The following is a 24,914-nucleotide window of genomic DNA, read 5'->3' on the forward strand; positions in this document are numbered from 1 at the left end:
TAATCCTAATTCAGTAGGTTCAAGGTAAAAAGCAGTTGTCTCTGATCTCCTACAAAACAAAATGCATAAGGCTAGTAAGAGCAATTTCCTTCTACTTTTTCACTGGCTTTTAGGTTTACAGCTGTGTTCTGGGGTTTTTATAAGCTGTCAAAAAGACAACTCACATTTACTGAGCTTCTATACATCAAGAACTTAATAGAACATATCTCATATATACCTGGTAATAATTCTATACAATAGAAGAGACATATTATATTCCCAGCACTGATGGGAAAACAAACTTAAACCAATTTGCTCACAGTCACACAAAGAGTAAAGAATAAAAGCCAGGACCCTAAGAAAGTCTGATTCTAAAGCCTTGTTTTTTCAGCCATTTCACACTGTTTTCCAAGAAGGTGTTTCTCAAAGTATATTTTAAGAATCACCTATGTTAGAATCATCTTGGATGCCTGTTAACACAGAATTGGCTACTATTCTGCACTTGCTATATAGGAATCTCTGTGGGTGAGTCTAGGAAACCAAATTTTTAGCAAGCAACCCAGGTGATTTTGATACACACTACAACCACTGTCCTCAATACAACGTGAAATTTACAAAGTCACAGTAGAGAAAATAAATGTTATTTTGCATTTCGTCCTACAATGTAGGTCAAACTTTCTCAGTTTTCTTTATGGGTTTCTCTACCTCTGCCCATCTCTTAAAAAGCTATGATGGGTTGTTCTAAGTCTTGCTCTCTTCTTACATTACACTCTCCCTGGGCAATCTCATCTAATTCCAAGAATTAAATTCCTATCAATATACTTGTGACTCATGATTCTTTACTTTTAGTTCATTTTGAAAACTGTATATCCAAATCTTCGTCTGCTCACTATATATGTTTCATCTCTCAAATGTCCTATAGGTTCACTGAATAGAAAGTGTCCACAATGGAGATCATCTTATCCCCACTCCCAACACTTGTTTTGGCAACAACTGTAATATTTCTTGTTGTAGTCCCCATCTCAATAAATGCCACCTCCATTAATTCAAGCTCCCAAACCAGAAAACTGTGCACCATTTTTAATTTTGCCCTTTCCTTCACCAACTGCCCCGACGTTACCCCCTACACTCTACTGCCACCTACCAAAATCTAAACAGACCTTCTATTTTTCTGGCAAATATACTTGCTTTTTCTCTTCTTCATTGGCTCTCAGAAAAACATGCTTAAAACAACAACCACTCTCATACCATTTTAAATATAGCATAAATATTGCAACTGAATAATTCCAAATCTTTTAGCATCCCTACAAGTTATGGACATTTATTATTTGGGGCTCCCCAGCATCCATGCATCTTTCCTATTTTAATTCCAAGACTGCCAGGGATAGGGCTTAGTTTTCCACCACAGAAACTGGAGGGAGGTGGATTTTCCCTGTTCCAACTTAATCAAAGTGGATGCTCCAGACTGGAACCTAAATCTCAAGTAAGTAACAAAAGGATCAAGACAGGGTTCAGAATCCATTCTGGTGGCAATGGCATTCATTGATTGATGGTAGTGCACAGTGGCAACAGCACATGTCCTGGCTTGGCAAGGCCCAAGGCCAGTCGTGTGTCCCAGTAAGATTTTTCATGGATTATGCTCAAGATCCAGCCCCCTTACCTACCTTAGTTCTTGCTTGCTTGCTGAGCCTGTGTGTAGCATTCTCAGCAGTTCTGAGAGTTGAGATTTTCCTAATAATTTCCCTTTCTGCATTAAAAAAATTGGTTTCCGATGGGCATACCAAGAACACTAACTTAGTACAAATGGCTAGCAATAAAAAATATGAAATGTGTTCAGCAATATCTACTAGTTATATTTAAGAAGGCCTTTTCCCCTCAGTGTATAGCTTATGTTATTTCCACAAGTATTAATACTCAGTAGGGAAAAGAAAAATATGCCCATCAATACTTGACCTTGGCACTAAATTTTATCAAACTGATTAGCAAGATGTTCCAGCTCCTCAGTTAAAGATATATGAACATTTTCCTTTGGTTTATACAGCTTGCAGATGCCGATGCTAAATCAGCCACTTGAAATTTATCTCTGGGGTTTTGTGTAGAAGTTAGACTAGATATTAAACCAACAACATTCATGGTCATCAGATCCTTAGTAAAACTTAGTTGGTACCTGACTATTTCAGCATGTTGATGAAATCCTACTAAACATCAGATGTACATTTTAACTGCTGTATACTGTTAGAGGGTCTCTTAGCCATAAAGGCAGAAAGTAAAGGTATAGCTTTAATTTAGTGTTTGTAATCCCAGCTACTCAGGAGGCTGAGGCAGAAGAATCGCTTGAACACAGGAGGCGGAGGTTGCAGTGCGCCGAGATCATGCCACTGCACTCCAGCTTGGGCAACAGAGCAAGACCCCATCTCAAAAAAAAAAAAAAAGTTTACTGTGATAAGTTTTAAAGCTAATACTTTCATATCAAAGATCCAAAAGTCTATAAAATTGCAATAATTTCTGATAAAGGTAGAATTAATGGTTCCTATTTCTTAAGGAATAAAGATATCCTTCTTCACCTACCAGATGGAGATAGAATTTAAATTTTTAAAATATCAGAATTCACTTACACATTTTACATATATCATCTTGATATAATTATAAAATTACATAATTATAATTATAAAATGACAGAATTTGTTTCTGTCAAGTGAATCACAAGAAAAAAGGTAAGCTTTTACAGCTTTCTATTAAGTTGCTATTATAAAACAACAGAACTTCTAATTATATAAATATAAGTACTGTCACTTTAACATATTCACAACAATATTAAAAGAGAAATATGATGCTTTTTCAACATCAAAATATATTTTATAATTTTAAAACTTCAAAGAGAACATATATGTCCTCTTTTTTTCCTATCATTGGTGAAGTTGTGGAGAAGTGGAGAGCAGGGAGGTAAATTTCAATGAAAACTTTTATTTCTCTGCCAAGTTCTGAAAGTTTTGTTAAATTCTCCATATGAAGCCCAATTTTCTACTGACTTTTATTATATATTGAAAAGATATTACAATGAAAAAATTAAAACCACATAATGTAACAAATAACCTTGGAATGACTTTGTAGATCAGGGTGACTTGTAGCTCCCATTTACTAGACGGTGCTAATGTATTCTTGAATCAGGTTTCAGCAAAAGTCCTGAAAGGAGGTACTAAGAACTGACAATCCCCTCCTTAAAAATGGGGAGAGACTAGGTTCATATCATAATGTTGATTCAAGATCATACAGAAGATAAACAGAAAAAGGGGAAAAAACCCACAATAGTTTAGAACAGGTTCCTAAATGGGCCATCACTTACGTGCACCTTGGAGGGGTTGGTAATAATCATCAAGTTGTAGAAAAAGCATAGCTTTGGAGGCAGAGAGATCTGCATTAAATCCTCGTTCTGCCTCTTAACAGCCCTGTGTTGACCTCTCTTGTTTAGACTACTTCAAAGTCCTGCGAAATGGTCCTGTTGACCCAGACTCTATCCATCCCAAACCATTCTCCATAATCCTATTACAATTACTTATTAAAAACCAAATCTGGTCATACAATGCTCTGCTTAAAGGTCATATTCAAAACAAAATCTTTAGCAAGGCCCTTATTCTCAGAAGGTTCTTATCAACCTGGTCTAATCCACTTCTTTAGCCTTACGTGCTCCCTCCCCTCACTCACTCCAAGCTCCAGCCTTCATTCCATCTTTGATCCCATCCACAGTCTTTCACAACTCAGAATCTCTGCTATTCCCTGACCTGGCAAGCCCATTTTACCCTTCTTCCCTGTCTTAGTCTGTTTATGCTGCTATAACACCCAAAATTGGGAAATTTATAAACAACAGAAATTAATTTCTCAGTTATGGGAGCTGGGAAGTCCAAGATCAAGGTACCTGCAGGGTCAGTGCCTAGTGAGGGCTGCTCTCTGCTTCAGGATGCCACCTGATTGCTGCATCCCCCAGAAGAGTTGAATGCTGTACCATCACATGGTGGAAAGGCAAAAGAAGGGTTCCACAGCTCTCTCCAGACTTCTTTTTTATAAAAAGACATATCCCATTCTTGAGGGTAAAGCCCTCATGCCTTAATCACCTCCTAAAATCCCCAGCTCTTAATACAATCTCCTTGGGAGTTAATTTCCAACATGTGAATTTTGGAGGTACACATACATTCACACCATAGTATTCAACCAACAAACTCCTACTCATTCTTTCAGGCCCAATGAAGTGTTCTCTCCACCAGGACATCTTCCCTAACTTCCCTAGGCAGTTAGCTTTCCCTCATTTGTGATCCAAAGATAGCTTATTTAAATTACTTACTGTACTGCATTGAAACGGTCAGTTTACCTGCCCAGCTCCCTCTTCTAACCAAACAACATCCTTCCCTCTCTCACTGATATCCACAAAACCCAAACTGTGAGCACCTCTAAGGATCTTTGGATCCTCAGTGCCTACTAGCTAACAAGTGTCTGAAAAAATATTTATCAAATTTAGAGAAAGAATGAGTAAGTGAATGAACGAGTGAATGACTTGAAGGACATCTGAACATCTAGGACCTAAGAATTTTGATGAATGAGACTCATGACAATCAAAGGAAAAGGAAGGAGATGAAAGGATGAGTAAGATTTCCTCAGGTGTTGAAATATGTACTATATGTATTTGTTGCTTAAGGGTCCCAAATGGCTATAAATAATAAATACAGACAATATTTATTGGTACAATGGTAAGTGCATTATTTACCCAACAGGTTGGAACTACTCTTTCTAAGCCACTACTATCTTCATAAGTCAATGTGTTTTTTGGCACACACAATATGGTAGAAAATGTGAACTATGTATCTGTCAAACAGTAACAAAGCACACTTTAACCTAGTAAGTGGTGTCAACTCCTTCGTGTCTTTATAATCCATTTATCTAAATCCTACTTAGTTGGAGGATTATAGTTCTCATATATCTAGATAGGAGCTCTTCCTATTAGGTAAACGGTTCACACATACAGTAAATAAGGCTATAAAAAATCATATCTAATTTCGCAAAAGAAAAAAAGTATTTGATATAAAGGAAGGAAATCGGGATCATGTCAAACAAGCAATTAAAAACTGTCGAAAGATAGATCTGTTTTTGGAGTCCCTTAAAGGAGAGGAACTGGCTAAGAATTTCAAAGGAAACCGCCAACAGAAAAAAGAACTACTAGAAAAAAATCTAAAATTTCACTGGAAACAGGAGGCTGCAAAGTAAAAGGGAAAAATTTAAGGAAATATAAGCCACATCTTCAAACATCAACATGAAAAAGGAATGCTAAAATGGTAATTTCTTTAAAGTGAACATGTCAGGCATTTAAACCAGAGCAACTCCATCTTGAATAGGAGGTGGGTAAAATAAGGCTTTGACCTATGGGGGCTGCATTCCCAGGAGGTTAGGCATTCTTAGTCACAGGATGAGATAGGAGGTTGGCACAAAGTACAGATCACAAAGACCTTGCTGATAAAAGGATGCAGTAAAGTAACTGGCCAAAACCCACCAAAACCAAGATGGCGATGAAAAGTGACCTTTGGTTTTCCTCACTGTTCATTATATACTAATTATAATGCATCAGCATGTTAAAGACACTCCCACCCATGCCATGATAGTTTACAAATGCCACGGCAACATCAGGAAGTTACCCTATATGGTTTAAAAAGGGGAGAAACCCTCAATTCTGAGAACTGCCCACCCCTTTTCAGGAAAACTCATGAATAATCCACTCCCTGTTTAGCATATAATCAAGAAGTAACAATAAGTGTAAGCAGCTGAGCAGCCTATGCTCTGCTTTGCCTATGGAGTAGCGATTCTTTTGTTTCTTTACTTTCTTAATAAACTTGCTTTCACTTCCCTCTATGGATTGGCCTCAAATTCTTTCTTGGTTGAGATCCAAGAATCCTTTCTTGGGGACTGGATCAAGACCCCTTTCCAGTAACAGAAATGACAGAAAGGGCTAAATGGATCACAAAGTAGTTGAAATGGAAATTACAAACAATGTTACTACCATTAGGTCTCATCAAATAAGAATAAAAATGAACTCAGGAATTCAAGGTTGCAGTGAGCTATGATGGCATCACTGCAGTCCAGCTTGGGTGATAGAGTGAGGCCCCCTCATCTCTAAAAAAGAAAAAAAAAAGGGAATGTAACTAATATCCAAATAATTCTAACTAAAATGTTTTCACTGAATATATTATATTAGTGTTGGAAGTAAATATTAACACGCTTTGGGTTTTGGGGAAACTCTTGCTAATCTTTGACCTAACCATTGTTATATGTCAGTCAGGACTAGAAATGGAGGAAACACTGACATTAGTATTCATTGATTCTTAAAGAAATCAGAAATGAGAAGCCTAATTGAATCAAAGTCACAAGGATCTGAAACCTCCCTCCCCTGATCTGGTGAAAAAGAGGATATTCTGTGGAAGGTAATATCTTGATCTAAATTCACAATATCATGCAAAACTGTATTTCTATGATCTATGATAATCGTAACTGAACTTGGACTCTAAATTTTCTGACCTACTTCACTACTGACCCTTAGCAGAAGAAAGATGCTTGTTTATAGCTGTTTACAGTTTACACTTCACTGATGCCATTACTACATTTGAACATACTGTAAATTAGTGATGGAATGCAAACTAGCTACTAAATTAATTAATTTGTTAATCTCATTAGCCTAAAGGTAAGAACAACTTCCAGCATTATGTAAGTATTTCAGACTTATCTGAAATACGACAATCTTACCTGTATGTTTTTACAACAGGGGAAAAAAACTCTAAAAACTATAAATAATGTCAAATAAAACATAAATTTCCAAACAACATTGATAACAATTCCATAGGAAAGCTTACATTCAGTGATATTCTTGCCCTTTTCTTCTTAAAGTGTCCTTTCTGGAAATGAACATTATCTATTTCCATACAAGCTTTACTTCATAATATTCAACTCCTAGCCTGTTTTCCCTAGAATAAAGTGAAACTCAGAAAGCTTACAATCTTTAAATTGCATTATTTGGTGGCTTTATTTGTTCAAATAACAAACTTAAAATTATGTTAACTGTAACTAAGAGATTGATTAATTAACAATGAAGTTACAAAATGTATCCTATTATTTCTAAATTAATGTAGTGACAATAGTGGTTAAGAACATGGACTCTAATCATATTCTCTAGGTTAAAATCCTAAATTTGAGCTGGGTGCCGCGGTATGCACCTGTAATCCCAGCTACCTGGGAGACTGAGACAGGAAGATCACTTGAGTCCAGGAGTTTGAGGCGATAGGGTGTGATGACTGCACCTGTGAACAGCCACTGCTCTCCAGCCTAGGCACCAAGACAAGACCCTGTTTCTAAAAACAAAGGAAAAAAAAAATTCCTAGATCTGCCATTTTCCAACTCTGTGACCTTGAACAAGTCACTTAACCTCTCTGTTCTGTTTTCCTAAAAGTAAAATTAATGGTGCTAATAATAGTGCTTACAGAGTTGTTGCGAGCTAAACAAGTTAACACAGCTAACGTACTTAGACAAAGTGCTTAGAATGGTACCCAGTATATAGTAAATTCTATATACATGTTTGCTGTTATTCCTTAAATCTGTAAAGGGAGCTCAGAAAGGTGCCATTCATATTTAATTTTATCTAATTTTATTTTAAAATACTTAAGAAAAATAATCTATTTTCTGCCATTGAAACTCCCACGACCCTATGTTCTTAACTTTTCCAGAAATTCTACAACAGTAGACTGGATAATAAATATTTCCTAAGGTGAAAGGCCACATAGATTAAAGTTATTTTACTCTCTTTTCCAATTCAATACAACACAATTGTTTTAGTTCTGAGGGCATTCTGGTATTTGGAGCATTTGTCAAATAATGAATCGTAAATTAGATTATAATTGTTATAGTTTCCAGTTATTATTTGTTTGTCTTCAGTTTACTCTGTACCCAAAAGAGGGGGAAGGGATGGCCAAAAAATTCTTATGCAACAGTAGTTGATATAATTGAACACCAACATTACCTTTATCACTTCCATAATAATAGAATACTGTTTTACTGAGAGCACACCACCGTTTCTGCCATTCAAATCCCAGAAAGCTGTGATCTGCAATAAAGAGGGGAAAATGTAAGGCCATTTCCTTACTGTAAAAGAAAAAGTTAATTAATATGATTTCTAAGATTCCTCTGGGCTCTAACATTCTGTGACTAATTTGTATCTTCTTTTCCAAGAGACAAAAAAACCAAACAACAACAAACCAACAAAGCCAAAGGGAATAAAGTAAAGTAGCTACGGGGCTGCCATACTTATGGGATCAACAGCATGGCTAACCCAGTTTTCTGACAGGGACAGTCAAAAAGGCATCTGACTATACAATCTTGAGATAATTGATCCATTTGGGTCTCATTTTCTCATCTGTTATAAAAAGAAGGGGGAGGAGCTAACCTAGATTATTTTTGTTACTCTTTCAGTTTTAAAATTCAGCTAAGAAAAGCAAAATGAAATATAAATAGAGGCCCAAAGGGACTACCAGAGAGATAAGCAGAATGGTAATGAAAAGACTGCTTTTCATTTCTCATATTGTAAAACCACCTCCATATTTCATTTCCATTAAATATTGGTGTTGAAAAAGTGAGACCATATGGTCAACTCCCAATTATCACAGCCAATGGAGAGGAACACTGAAATGAATAATAGACAATGGCAGACAAGATGCCAGGCTTGATCTGAACCATGGTGCATGCCAGGTTGGGCACAGGAGAACCTGCTGCTCAGCCCAGTGAGATACTGGTGAGAAATCCCACCTTTGAGAATATAGTCATGGCCTGCAGCTTTCCTTTGAGAGGCAGGAAACAGCTCCTGAATCATTTACAAACAACCAAGGTTGACAACTAAAAATCTGACCTAATGTTTCTTATTAAAAATTATTTAAAGCTAAGAGCTATATTTTGTGGTTTGGATAATGTCATTCAGATTTTCTTACAATCTTAAAACTCTTTAATCACCTAAAACGAATATTGCCTCCACATATATACTACAAACATGTTCTATCTAAGGATGAAACCATTTTTACATTTTTCATTAGAACCTTAAGTTTACCTTTTCTGCGTTTTTCAAGGTAGCCAGCCTTTAGAACAAAAGGAAGGTCTTGTGCTGCAATCGGAGGAAACTGGACTCCTATGAGAAGTTGGGGAGAGAAAAAAAAAAAAGCAGTGGGTAATCCATTTCAGGAAAAACAAGTGCCAGATCTCATTAGATTCAGTGTGCTTTTAAACAATTACTGAAATTGTTTAAATCTATTAGCCTTGTTTCATATCCATTCCATAGATTAATCCCCTCTATCCCTCCTAAAAGTCTCAAAAAGTAAAAAAAAAAAAAAAAAAAAAAAAAGTTCTGTACTCCTACATCTTAATATATCCTCCCAAAATACAAGACTGAGAAACTATTATAAATAAATGCAATAAATCTCTGAAACAGAGGTTAAGAATTCCTAACAAATCATAGCTTCTTTATATTTATATTGAATTAATTCTTTAAAAATTTCAATACATATTGACTCTTACCTGCATAATCCCTATTCCTACCAAGTAAAACATAAAATGCTTTTCCCCTAGAAGCAAATGCTGAAACTTGTTTCTTTGAGCCCACAGCAAATATTCTCTCTGTTTGTATTCAGAGAAATCTTATGGACATTCCACTGAGTGAGTATGCTTTAGGTTTTTATAGGGCATTTAAGAGTCTAAAACTAGATAGATCTGATAAAACTATTATAAACAAACACTGGATCCCTAAAAAAAGTTTCTAAATCAAGCTAAAGTTAAATTGATTAGAAATTGTATATTCACAGTCATGGATTATAGGTTACTCAATTTTACAAGTGTTCAATATTTTTATAAACTTCATTAGAAACATAATAGTTATCTGCCCGGTGCAGTGGCTCATGGTTGTAATCCCAGCACTTTGGGAGGCTGAGGCAGGCGGATCACTTGAGGACAGGAGTTCAGGACCAGCCTGGCCAACATAGTGAAACCCTGTCTCTACTAAAACTACAAAAAAAATTAGCCAGGCATGGTGGTGGGTGCCTGTAATCTCAGCTACTTGGGAGCTGAGGCAGGAGAATCACTTGAACCCAGGAGGTGGAGGTTGCAGTAAGCCAAGATCACGCCATTGCAATCTAGCCTGGGCAAAAAAAAAAAAAAAAAAAAAAAAAGAAAGAAAGAAAGAAAAAAGAAAAGAAAAGAAATATAATAGTTATCCTCAGCGTTTTACTAGAACTCTAGCAAGTGAAAACAACCAATCAAAAGAAAGTTTGTATGGAATACATCCAGTGGAAGTGGTTTCAGTACAGCTTAGGATAGAAAATGTGTTTGAGTACAAACATACAATTAGAATGAATAAGATCTAGCATTTGATAGCACAACAGAGTGACTATAGTCAACAATAATTTATTGTATATTTTTAAATAACTAAGTGGCCAGGTGCAATGGCTCATGTCTACAATCCCAGCACTTTCGGAGGCTAAGGAAGGAGAGTCACTTGAGCCCAGGAGTTTGACACCAGCTTGGGTAACACAGTGAGACCCCTATCTCTACGAAAAATTAAAAAATAACTGGGTGTAGTGGTATACACGCCTGCAGTCCCAGCCAGTGGAGGAGGGGGGTAGAGGTGGGGAGAAGGGGGTCTGAGGTGGGAGGATACCCCAAGAGGTCAAGGCTGCAGTAAGCCATGATCATGACACTGCGTTCCAGCCTGGGTAATAGAGACAGACCCTGTCTTTAAATAAATAAATAAAACAAAATAAAATAAAATAACTAAACAAATATAATTGGATTCTTTGTAACACAAAGAAAGAATAAATGATTGAGGTGATGGATACCTCATTTATCCTGATGTGATTATCATGCATTCTATGCCTGTATCAAAATATATGATATGCCCCATAAATTTGCCTACTATGTACCCACAAAAATTAAAAATAAAAAAAACCAGAATGGGTTTGATAGGAAGTTTATTATATACAAACTCATCACATAATTTTACCAGCTTTTTTTTTTTTAATATCATGGGGATCACAGTAGTGATAAAGTCATGGATATTTTGTCTTAAGAAATAAAGCTTAAAATTAGAGTACTAATTTCAGCTCCTTGGTGGATCAATTTCACTTAGTAAACACAACACAGTATCATTAAAACATATTTAAAATTGAGCCCTGATTTTGAAATATAAATGAAATTTTAGGGAAAGTGTACATATTTTAATAGCTGTTCAATAAATGTATCCAGTTTATTTTTTTCAAAATAAACTTGGTACATATAAAGGTATAAATTATTTATTACAGTATTTTGCACATAGAACAAAAATTACAAACAGAAACCTTACCTATGTAAACAAGTCCTGGTCAACCACTAAACTAAAGCGGCTAATTGTGGGATGATTTGGTCTCATTAAGGGGTAGTCCCACAACTCTCTCACTTCCGTTGGGCATAATAAATGTTCTTTACATAAGGAATGGATGTTCACAAAATCTTAAGAAGAAAAGTTAAATTATTCTGAAAAGAAATGGGTACCTTTAGCATAGCTTTCAACTCTAAAATATTACTAATCAAAAAGGAGACAGAGAGAGATGGGAAGAAGGGAGGGGGAGAGGAAGTGGGGGAAAAGGAAAAGGAGAAAGGAAATTAGAATTTACTAGCATTCAATATACACATAGCCTGAGTCTTTTGCTTTAAGAAAAATGTTGACTAAATTTCCACCTGATACATCACAATAAAATTTGATGTCATAAGCAATACTTATTCTGAATTCTAAATTCATGTTTCTAATATAAAATCTTTTATTTCTTCCCTGGGGAGTGGAGGCATAATTTTTTTTAACTGAAATTTCATTTTTCTAAACCTTTATTGCTGTTTGTCCAATATCCAGGATTTGTTTAATAGCCACGTGAATTCTTTAAAACACAAAAGTACACTAATAGCAATCCCTGTAAATACTTTAGATTTTTAAATTTTCGGAAGAACCATTTGGTTTGTATATCACCATGAGCATACGGACAATACTTTCTGATGGCAGGGATGGAAAATCTGTCATAATATATAAAAAAGTAGTAATTTCCGTTAAAAATATGAATTCTTATATCATTTAGACCTCATATCACTATGCCTACAATGATTAATGCTATTGACATTTAGGAAGATTCAGACTGGTATAAAGAAACAAGACTATAGGCCGGGCGCGGTGACTCACGCCTGTAATCCCTGTACTTTGGGAGGCCGAGACGGGCGGATCACGAGGTCAGGAGATCGAGACCATCCTGGCTAACACGGTGAAACCCCGTCTCTACTAAAATACAAAAAATTAGCCGGGCGCGGTGGCGGGCGCCTGTAGTCCCAGCTACTCGGGAGGCTGAGGCAGGAGAATGGCACGAACCCGGGAGGCGGAGCTTGCAGTGAGCCGAGATGGTGCCACTGCACTCCAGCCTGGGCGACAGAGTGAAGACTCCACCTCAAAAAAAAAAAAAAAAAAAAAAAAAAAAAAGAAACAAGACTATAAAAATACAGGCATAATGATACGTGAAGAAAAAGAAATTAAGGCTAATGTAAGCCTATCTGCCAGGCAACAACAAACAGCTGCCACATGTTTGCCATACACTGCAATTACATTGCCTCACTATGTAACACAGCCAATTATACAACATTCCAGTGAATTCACAATCATATTCTCAGCTTCACTATTAAAATTCAAACCTTGTCCTAAAGAAAAGTTTTGCACTGGGTCTTAGTCCTTTGCACATAGTAGGCATTCAGTAAATGTTAGCTTTTATTAGCTATTATAGTTAAATATTGTTATATGTTACTATAACTGTAACTACTAGTTCAAGTGAATGGATGCTAATGTAAATATAAGACTACGTTGCTCAGAGAAAGTTAATCAGAAATGAAAGACAAGAAAAAGCATGATTCGGCAACTATACAAGTTAAGCATTGTAGCTACTTTTAAAGCAGTTCAAAGATTTCCTTTTACTTAAGTGAAAGTGGTTAATGAAAAAGTTATATCCTAAGGGGAAAACAAAAATTAACCCATATTCTGGGGACTAGACTATGCTACAGGAGTTTATTACATGGACTTGCTTAAGTGGCCACAAACTTTCAGTACCCGAGAAAGTAAGGTATATACTGAGAAAGACTAGTTTTCTTTTTATAAAATGATTATGTATTTCTTATATGATAATCCTACTTTTCTAAAGCAGCTCAAAATATTAGACGTTAAAATCGACACCCTACAAGGGCAACTAAGCAAGGAATGGGTCTTCTTCCAATGTGCAATTTGAGAATCTGAAGCATTCAAAATGGCAAAAAGGTCACAATGAATTCAAATAAACAAGTATCAAGTGCTGACATTCCCAGCAATTCAGGGAAAAAGGCAATAGTGAAATCCAAATTTCCCTCTAGTTAGGCTGATACTTTATTCATAAGGTAACTGTTTCTAAAAGATAACTCAAGAATTCTAGTATGTGTCTTAAAGCTTTTGCCTTAAAAACAAATGGTGTATATCATAGACATAGTACAGCAAGCTTCAGGTATGGATACTAGAATTTGAAAAGCAGAGAAGAGATACAGAGTATAAAAATAACAAATTACCTTAAAACTAAGGTATTACCCACTCTTGGTGATTTTATTAAACTATTACTTTATCTTTTTTTTCTTGAATCTAGGATGAAAAACATTGGAATGTTTAAATGCCTGTAATATACTTAAGAAATAAGCATTATCTTTTAAAAAGTGTTAACAATTAAAAATAATTATTTCAAAATGAAAAACAGTAGTTACTTCAATTTCAGAGAAAAATATGAAGTCTGTGGTAGGAAGTATCATTTAGCAACATTCCAGGTGTTAGGCTGGTCAGGTCTAAACCCAGTCTTGGCATTAACAGGGTAGACAACTGCATTACTGTATTTAGGACAAAGAAAAGTAGAAAAATGTGTCTAGATCACAGAAGCTTCACTCAGAAGACAAGGCCTAGAACAGCATGCAAGTCCCTTGAGTAGGCAAGGGAATGAGAGTGAGAGAGAGTTAGAGTTGGGGGAGAGAGAGAAAGAGCTAGAGTTGAGGAGAATGGGAGGTCTAATGGTCCTTTCTTTTTTTATTTAGATTTCTCAAATCTAAATGAACAAATGTTGATTCACAATTTTGTCCAGTATTTGGTGCCTCAATACACTATATTCCAGGGTCTTCCCTAACATTGATGTGTCTCCTAATAGACTCTTCCCTGATACATACACACACACACACAAACACACACACACTATATCCCAGTCTAACACCTCTTTAAATGCATTACTTTATCTAAGACAGTATGAGACATCACTATCAAAGTGCAATGATTCAGAGACATTTTCAAAATAGCTATGTTTTTATTATCATTTTTATTTTTTGATATGCAACTTTGGTGATCAATTTAAATGCTAGACTTCTAAGGAATCCAAAGGCTTATTTTTACTATTTTATCATCAATAAATCATCATATTATTGGCTTCATTACACTAATACGTTCACACTTTTTTGGTTGTTTAATCTAGACTTTATGCAAAATTACGACTAGGTTTCTGAGCTTCACCTTTTGCTCCCTTCAGTTTTCCCTTTTCTAGTTGGCATTTATATAGTTTTCAACATGAACACCAAGCTTTCACATAGTGTAATTCTTCCTACCACCTATACTCGACTAAAGTTTCCTTTTCCCTTATATTGGAAAAGAAAGGAAAGATACTTTTAAAAAGACTGTTATTATTCGTAAGAGTTTTCACTCTGAGTCAAGATATCGGTCCATTTAGTCAAATATTCTGTGTCACCACATGATGTGACTGTTTTCCCTGAACTCCAAAAAGTAAAGAACAAACTTCTCAACCATACAACCATATCTTTTTTCCTGACAATTCATATAAATAAAGCATCTACAAGTTTATCTAAACCTTTTCAAATTCTTCATTTTCACCTAATAGTTGGGATACTGAGTTCCATAAATTGGCCACCTCCTAGGGGGAGATAGTGCTTCCTTTTATCTCTTCTAAACTCATGTAGTAAACTACCAAAAATGCAGCCCAGGTTGTAGTGCAGTGGCATGATTTTGTTACTACAACCTCTGCCTTCTGGGCTCAAGCGATCTTCCCACCTCAACCTCCTGAGTAGCTGGGATTATAGGTGCACAACAGCATGCCTGGCTAATTTTTGTATGTTTTGTAGAGACAAGGTTTCATCATGTTGCCCAGGCTGATCTCAAACTACTGGGATCAAGTGATCTGCCCGCTTTGGCCTCCCAAAGTGCTGGTATTATAGACATGAGCCACCATGCCTGGGCAATAGACCCATTTTTTTAAAAAAGTATTTACCCACTTAATGATTGCTTTATATTTGAAACATGCATTAGGCTTTGATTGTCCAAAAATATTATCTCATTTCATGATGGTGATACTCTCACCTATCCACCAGTGGTTATTTTATTATCTAGATTAGCTTCTCCAATTGAAGTTCATTTTTCTTAAGAAGTGGTAAACAGAATGAAAGTACATTTTCAGGTGCCAGTATGTCATAACACCAATATAATCCCAATGCATTGTAATTTTGTATAAAGGTAGAGAAATGCTTTCTGTTTTGCTTCCACTATCCTTACAGTTGATGTCCACTATCTTAACAACATTTTTGGCTGAAGGGTACATTAGTACTTAGCTTTAGGAAATAGTCCATAAAAAAGCCTCAGTTCCCAGAGCTGTGACTGGCTCAGAATTCATCATTCCACAAGTGCAGTTTAATTACACTTTATAATTATACACATAAACTTACAAGCTATTTTCTCTGTTTCTAGAAATTATGTAATAGATACAAAGATGCAGGGATGCAGACACTTCGTTTCTTTTTCTAACAGGTTTTAAGCATAAAAATTCACTAGCATATCTGCAAAGTAAACAAAGAACCAAAACAAAACAATACTATGCACCAACAGGCCGGGCGCGGTGGCTCAAGCCTGTAATCCCAGCACTTTGGGAGGCCGAGACGGGCGGATCACGCGGTCAGAAGATCGACACCATGCTGGCTGACACGGTGAAACCCCGTCTCTACTAAAAAATACAAAAAACTAGCCGGGAGAGGTGGCGGGCGCCTGTAGTCCCAGCTACTCGGGAGGCTGAGGCAGGAGAATGGCGTAAACCCGGGAGGCGGAGCTTGCAGTGAGCCGAGATCTGGCCACTGCACTCTAGCCTGGGCGGCAGAGCGAGACTCCGTCTCAAAAAAAAAAAAAAAAAAAAAGAAAGAAAAAAAGAAAGAAAGAAAGACTATGCACCAACAAGGAGAGAAACCTACACTTAACTTGGATATAAATATTAAATAAAATGTTTTAGTGGTATGGCACATATCCAGAAGCTTAGCTCTACATTGACACTGACTTCAAAATCCGTGGCAGAGATTAAAGAAGTCTGCAATGTAATCTCAGTTCTAAACTTTTTTTTTTTTTAACCTTAAACATGTCACTTAGCCTCTCTGGACTCAATTTCCTCTTTTTAAAACCTAAAAAAAAATAGGTTCAATAATCTCCAAAGCCCTCCCAATTCCAGGACTTCATGAAATATATCCACACTAATATTTTTCTTGTCCTTTCAGTAGCAAATGGCCAAGGTCCAAGATAGATTGAAGTTTCAATTATATCAAATGTGGAAATTGCTCACAACAAATTTTTTATAGAACAACTAATAACTTCTTTTACATCTAGCATAGAACTATTTTATGTCATTTAAAAGGTTTAATATTCAGCTAGAACCTTGCCCTGGAATATGTGTGAGAGAAATAAATATATAAATTAAATATTTTTCATATTTGAATAATTCTCCCCTCCACGTGGGAAATTTGGAATTTCAAATCTGTTTATCAGTATTTTTAGTAGCAAAAGGAAGATATTATATATTCAATAAGCATCTCAAACAATAATAACTGCCGTAACTCTAATAGAGGACTAATTGTGTTACTTTAGCATAGTCTTTGCAAAAAGCTTGTTTTCTTATCATAGCACTATTACTTTCTTCAGAAGAGATTCACCAGTGAATACACTAGTACTAGTGATCTCTAAGCCTATTATGACATTTCTTTTAAGAAAAACAAAAACAAAAAAGCTCACACCATGCTTTGACATTAAGATGGTCAACTTTCAATTAGTAGAACCATAGAATTCTCAGGAGGGTTATGCCTTGGGGAAAACGCTTTAAGAACTGACATAGCAGCCTAAGTGACAACGCTGGGGTAAAAGCAGAGGTTACAACTCAAGGGTTTAACATCTGCTAATCTCCTCCCTCCTCTGAAAAGTGGCCATTTTGAAGGCTACCAAGCAAAAACGGAATAACCATGAGGATAATTCAAATTTGCCTTTATTAACTCTAAAGGAGTTAAGAGTGGAAATTTTCACTATGCCTTCAATAGGTCTATTTGGAACCAAAGAAGACAATAACTTAATATCATAGCTACATGCACGTAAGATATGCTCATGAATATAATCCAAAAGATTAAGCATTTGTTCAGAGTCCAATCAAAGCTTCTATTTTACATCTCTTCCTTCCTCCTCTCCTCCTCCTCCCGTCTGTTCTTCTCTCCTTGCTTTTCCTCCTCTTCCCTCCCCTCCACTCCTCTTTCCCCTCCCTCTCCTCTCTTCTCCTCTCCTTTCCCTTTTTTTCTTCCTTCCTTTCTTGCTGCTACTAATTTTCATAGAAATCTACAAAACTACAAAAAATTCTAATGGCAAGATTCCAGAATAATGAAAAGAAATCTGAAATCAATTGTGTTCATCAACATCCATTAAAATAATGCTCAAAAAGTCACAGATCAATAGTACATGTGAATTATATGATACAGAGTCCAATTATCCTTCTCCATTCATTTAAAACTGCTTCTTTTACTTTAACATACACAAGTATACGACCAGAAACTGAACTATCTTATTACATATCTGAAGATTGTTTCTTTAGATAAATCTTTAATATAGAACTTCTGTCCCTTTCTCATAAAAGTAGATGTGAAAAAAATCTCTTTAAGATTTCTGATTTGTTGGTCTAACAATAAACCACTAGTTATCACATTGTTAAAATATATTAAACTTGTTCCTTATAGAATTTTAAAATATGGTTTTTATCTAAAAATTTTAGAGTTATTAATTTGTGGAAAACCTTATAAGACTCTCTCAATTATTTCCAGGGAAGATAGCATATCAATATACTGAATCAATCATTTTAAAATAAGGTTTTACTTTAGAGACAAGACTACTAGTTTATATATTTATAATATAGGGCGCCTTCCGTGTTTTTATATTTTAGTAAAGGTTACTTTTAAATAATAGATCTTTCGATTCCACATAAAAAATTTAAATCAAATTTTACCTTTCACATAAAGTAACTCCTCAGCAAGTCTTTATCTGCCTATATCTTAGTCATCTACTCTGTAGCAAGTAAAACATTAAATTCTAAAAAATAATAGCCTTCTAAAAAAGTCTATAATACATACTTTGAGAAAATGAGATGCAAGCTTAAAATGGAATACATTTCTCCTTAAGTTAAAAATGTAATTCTAAATATATCAAAATGTTCAGTCTCTAAATATATAAAATTAAATATATACAATTAATTATGAACTGGGTTTTAATTTAATGCATCTCTTTCCACAACAAAAGTGCCCCCAAACTGATACTGCATTTTAGATTCATGTTCAGAACCCTGGATTTACATTGAAATTGCAGGATGGCTACCAGCTCTGTGACTTAGCAAGTTACTCAATTTCATTAAGCTTTAGTTTTCAAATATTTCAATGTAGATAATAGGCGGGCATACTATGGAGAGTTACTGTGGGGATTTAGTAGGATAGCACTTAAGATAACTCTTTAAGAAATGTTATCTCTTATTACTACTAGTATTTTTAAAAGGCAACTCCAATTTGCCACAAGTCCATTGTTCCACACACACACACACACACAAAAGGAGGCTGAAAATATAAACCACTAGAATAAAAACATGAATGTTAAACACCTTTTAACCACATGACTTTCTTTCTGGTTATAGATACTTGGCCAAAAACAAATCTGATGCACAAACAAATATTTGACAAGATTATACATAATAAAGATTAGCATAAATGAAAAGGAACGTTCTTAACTCATATATTAAACAATATTTTACTAGTTTATATTATGTGCCAGGCTCTTTTCTAAACAGTACCCAAAACAGAAAACCAGGAAACATAAACTCAACTTCACTGGAAATTTGTTGAAGGCATCTTAAAAGTCAAACAATTATGTATAAAATTTAAACAATAACAATAATAGGTCCTCGGCTGGGGGCAGTGATTCAGACTTGTAATTCTAGCACTTTGGGAGGCTGAGGCAGAAAGATCACTTGAGGCCAGATGTTCGAGACAGCCTGGGTAACAAGCAACACCGCATCTCTATAAAAAATGTATTAATTACTCAAGCACGGTAACTCACACCTGTAGTCCCAGCTACTCGGAAGGCAGGAGAATCGTTTGAGCCCAGGAGTTCAAGGCTGCTTATGATAGTGCCACTGCACTCCAGCCTAGGTGACAGAGTGAGACCCTGTCTCAAATAATAATAATAATAGGTCCAACTTCTTTCTTCCTTACCTATGCTATCTCTGTATCAAAGACAACTGTTTCTATTATCTCCACACTATAAGCTTAAATATGTTTTTTTACAGCACTATCAGTGGCATGATTACAAATATCAGCACTGCAACAGTTAACATTTATTGAGCCTTTACCATGAGTTAGGTAAAGATGATGATACCAGTCATCATCTCATTTCATCATCATATAACCCTAAGAGGTAAGTATTACTAACTCTATATTACCAATCAGAAATCCAGGTCACACACAATAAGTGGAGCCAGGACCTTAAGTCTACTTGCCCAAAAGCCCATTTTCTGAAATGCTATGTTCCACTGCTGATGGAATAAATGAATGCCATCTATAGAAACTATGTCAGACAACATCATTGCATTACTTTTCTATGGCATTAAAGCAATCACTATTATTTAAGATTAGTTCTCTAAGTGTAACATGATATATTTTAATATACCGTCCTTTTTTTTTTTTTTTTTTTTTTTGAGATGGAGTCTTGCTCTTTCACCCAGGACTGAGTGCAGTGGCACGTTCTTGGCTTACTGCAACCTCCACCCACCAGGTTCAACGATTTCCCTGCCTCAGCCTCCCAAGTAGCTGGGATTACAGGCACATGCTACCATGCCCAGCTAATTTTTGTATTTTTAGTAGAGATGGGGTTTCACCATGTTGACCAGGCTGGTCTCGAACTCCTGACCTCAGCCGATCCACCCACCTTAGCCTCCCAAAGTGCTAAGATTATAGGCATGAGCCACTGCACATGGCCAATATACCATACATTTAAAATGTGGGGGGGTGTTTCATCTGTAAGATTTTGGGTCAATTTTGCTTCTTAAGAATGTATTTGAAATACTTCCATTTTGGTTTAAAAACATATATACACAAACATGGAACAAACTAGTAATGGGAAAAATGATGTTTATGGAAGGAAAAGGAGGTTCCTTTTGTATGCAGATTCCTCTAGCAAACTGCATAGAAATAAGAAATGAATATAATTTAGACTGAATTCTTTAGCTTCTTTCCACTCAACTATGCTTTATTTTTACATAGGCCATAGGACAATTCTTTCATTGATTTACTTACTTTTGCAACAGCTTTATGTTGTGTATTTTGAGGTATAAATTTTAAAAATTATTTTCAAATTATAAGTAACATTTTTATAATTTGTGATATTCTTTAAACTCATTTATTTTTCCTATTCTGTATACAAAAAGTTTAGAGTCATTAATAACATAAGATTATATCTTAAGTATCTGAAATAGGAATATACAGAGTTATAATGTCTTCTACATTGTACAGTATAATAAAACACGTTTTTGTTTCTGTCTTAAGAAAAATAACAGGTACGCAAACAATTGTCATTCTATTCCCATTTCCCAAAACCACCTTATTATTGAGGGGTGGTTAATATGAATAAATAAATAAGAAAAATAATAAGTGACAAATGTGTAGTTTGAAAACTATCAAACGTGAAATTATTTTATGACTAACTTATTAATAGAGGTAAATTGCTGAATTAAGGCTCTCACTCTGTTTCACAGTCCTACTCTGATTATTTGATTACTAAATTGAGCTTGATTACTAAAGCAAAAACGTACCCAAACATTCTTAATGCTTTAGTCTTCATAAGTAAATAGTATACCTGTTTCTGTTTAAGAAGGAAACTACCTAATTTTTTATTTAAATCAAGAAGTCTTGGCATTTTCCCTCTTCTGTCATTCAAAGTACCCACTCTGGTTTAAGGTGTTGTAAGTATCTTCCTAAAAACACATGTGTATGCAATCTTTCTCCCTCTCTCTTACAGACACAATTTGTCTTCCTTTCACCTAAAACAAGAGGTTTTTCCATAACTCTTTTTTCAATATAGATATGAAATTCATACATTCTTACCTATTATTATTGTTAATTTAGTAATATACTGCTTCCTTCTCCCCCCAAAAAGCATTTCACAGGCATTTGTACGATACATTTGGTGAGGCAAATTAAAAGTAAACAGGAGCTATCAGTGTGTATACACACAGGGTGGGACAGAGGGGGAGGATGGAAGATGGAGAAGAAGGGAAGGGTAAGGAAGGGGAGGAGGCAGACTGACAAAGTAAATACCTGTATAGAAAAATGTTAATGTTAGGGGAATTGGGATGAAAGGTATATGGGAACTCTATGTGTTATTCTTGCAACTTTTCTGTGTCACTATTTCAATGTTTTTTAAAATCAAGGCAAAATTAGAAGTCAGGATGGAACAGAAAACAACTTGGAACCACAAAGTTATTTACACTTGTGAGGAGTGGGCCAAAAATTCACTTATAAGCTTTATAACAACCAACATGAAGCAAGAAATACAATAAATTATATGAGCCATTGCCCATAAGATAAATACAGATCATTGTTCAGGGAAGAAAACACAACTATTTCTGGCTCCTGGTACTGAAATGAGAAAGAAATTTCTCCCATAGTTCTCAATGTCCTCAATAACATTTTTACAGTATATAAAATAAAAGTTTCATAGGACTGTTTTGTGTAACATCGTTCATATTAAGCCAAAAGCTTAATGCCAAAGTGAAATTCAGTAAAAGCAATTCTACAGAGTACAAAACGAGAAGGCCCTAGTATACAGCTAGCTCCCAAAAACTTTGTTAAACTCAAGGATAAGATCATAGAATATCTATAGGAACAGACACCCTGCACAATTTTCAGACAATCATTCCAAAACCCTGTTTGCCTATTAAATCTCAAGAAAAAGCTCCATTCTCTGCACGAAGCTAACACAACTCTTTTATGTTGCTGCTTAAGTCAAGAGCCATATCCTTTAACAACCAGCCAGGCTGGGGGTAAAATTAATACACTTATTTATCAATTTACAAAGTTTAAAGACTTTGCAGGGACATAAACGTGGATGAAGATCATCTTAACACAAAAACAAATCAGCAACTGGCCTATAAAGTTCTAACTCAGTGCCAGGACAATTCTAGCCTGCAAAATTTTAAGCGTATATCTACTTTGTATCCATAAAATGTCCACAGAACAACATGTTACTGAGAATGATAAAATGCTTGAGTCTACTCTTCAGTATGAACTGGTAATCATATGTACACCTAGGTAACTGAAAGGATTATAAAGCATTGTTATCCGTATAACTGAGTAAATTACTAGAGAATTCATACTATAATTTCAATATTAGAACAGTTAATGTGTAGCAGTTTTTCTTCATACTCTGGAAATAAAAGCATACCACATGCTTAATCCTTTTTCTGATCCCTAATTTCAAAGGGGAATAACTGTCAACAGCCATTTGTGAGACTGGCCAGGGAGACAGACATAGACATTCATGTGGTATTTACAATATCAGGCTAAAATGATGTGCCACAAGTGTGTCTTTTTCACTAGAATTTGAGCAAGGGGATCATAAGGCAGTGTTCCGAAACTTGAGTGTGCATGGAAATCACCAAGGGTACTTCTTTCAAATGTAGAAGTATAATTTTAAACAAAATCATCTATATGGCTCAGAATGGTATATTTAAAAAACCTTGTTTTGTGTATAGGATTTGTAAAATATGGTCTAAGCTAATGTTCACTGCAAAATAAAAAAAATCAATACATAGATAAAACACAGTTCTGCAATCAGTACACACTGAAAACAGAAGGAAAATGCCCGAAATATAAATGATAGTGCAGCTAATGATTTGTATTTATAACTAGCTAAAGTTAAAGGGTCATTAAAATAATTTTGTAAACATTGAATACACCTTTCACAGTAGTCTCGAGAGAGAAAGAGAGGCTGTCATAATAAAACACAGTATTAAGCAGCCAGTTGCTTGCATGTGTTGGTTCATTCATCAGGCAGTTACTGAGCACTCAATATGTACCAGGTACTGTGATGGAGCAACAGGTACAGCTACAGTCCTTGCCTTTGAGAAGCTCATGATTAGGTGCAATTCCCCACTAATAAAGAGATTCAAGAAACCAATGAGGAAAGAGAAAAATGGAGGTAAGATAGCCGTAAGACATGAAGAACAAAGAGGTCATCCTTATATTTATATCCCATCTTAATATCTACTTTCACAACTACTAACACGCCCATTCAGTTCTAAACTTTATAATCACCAACATGAAGAAACATAATAAAAAGGAAGAAAATTGGGACAGAACATATAATATAAAAAGTGCCCATTTAGCTATGAGATTTTAGCATATTTTTAAAAAAGTAAGCCAGACACAGTGGCTCATGCCTGTAATTCCAGCACTTTGGGAGGCTGAGGCAAGTGGATCACTTGAGGTCAGGAGTTTGAAACCAACCTGGCCAAGATGGTGAAACCCCTTCTCCACTGAAAATATAAAAATTAGCAGGGCGTGGTGGTGTATGTCTGCAATCCCAGCTACTCTGGAGGCTGAGGTGGGAGAATTGCTTGAATCTGGAAGGCAGACGTTGCAGCAAGCCAAGATCACACCACTGAACTCCAGTCTGGGCAACACAGTGAGACTCCATAGCAAAAAAAAAAATAATAAAGTATTCAAGATGTGGAAAAAAAAAAACCAACTGACAAATATAGCAACTGATATTTACTATGAGGAGACATCAAAAGGCAATCCATTAATATGTTCACTGTGTGGGCTATCTCACTGCAGGATCTGCCAGAGCTGACATAGCCCAATCGTCCATGGTCTCCTTTTCTCCCAACTAAGAGCTGTCATTACCAGAACAATTTCACCAAGAAATTTTAACTATTTAGTTCAAATTAGAAATGTCAAAATTAAACTTTGAAAAAGAAACTGATGGAATATTGAGCAGAACAAAATGATTGCTAACAACACACAACAACTGATGTAACTTCATGCAAACAACCAGTGCTGTTCAGTCACACTTGAACATCACATCAAGAGCAGTTCAGTGCTCCTTCATTTGCCCTGTAAGGCATTGGAAGTTACCTCAGAGGAGGCTAAGGCAACAAAACGGTCTGAACTCTGAATCTGTAGTTTGCTCATAAATATTTGAAATATACAATGACCTCTTGAAAATATGAAAAAGACTTAAAATCTGAAAGATACACATCCCACTAAAATTCCATATGAATAAATGGCATAACAAGAGTTATTCCAAGTCAATTTAGATATGGTAAGATCTTATGATAAGATATCATATTGCATGTTTCTCTAAGAATTCAGCTGTAATTAATCATGTCTGAATAGATCATGATGTATATTCTCACTGAAAAACAAAATTTACATACATAATGTTTTATCTACCTTAATATTGTTAA

At 35.4% G+C, this 24,914-nt stretch overlaps 1 protein-coding gene across 3 annotated transcripts in view; it reads right to left on the reverse strand.

Annotated features, from left to right (window-relative positions):
• Nucleotides 1-24,914, reverse strand: part of SKAP2 (src kinase associated phosphoprotein 2) — a 209,655-nt gene that overhangs the window by 63,649 nt on the left and 121,092 nt on the right. For all 3 annotated transcript variants that reach the window (XM_050785454.1, XM_050785452.1, XM_050785453.1), the window contains exons 5-6: nucleotides 9,104-9,181; nucleotides 8,027-8,110 (exon numbers count right to left, since the gene is read on the reverse strand). Coding sequence is in view for 2 of the 3 variants with exons in the window: in XM_050785452.1 (XP_050641409.1) it covers nucleotides 8,027-8,110; nucleotides 9,104-9,181 (162 nt within the window). In the remaining variant the exon portion in view is untranslated. The remainder of the gene's footprint in view (nucleotides 1-8,026; nucleotides 8,111-9,103; nucleotides 9,182-24,914) is intronic.

Source organism: Macaca thibetana, chromosome 3 (assembly GCF_024542745.1).
Source record: "Macaca thibetana thibetana isolate TM-01 chromosome 3, ASM2454274v1, whole genome shotgun sequence".
Classification (NCBI taxonomy): Eukaryota; Metazoa; Chordata; class Mammalia; order Primates; family Cercopithecidae; genus Macaca; species Macaca thibetana.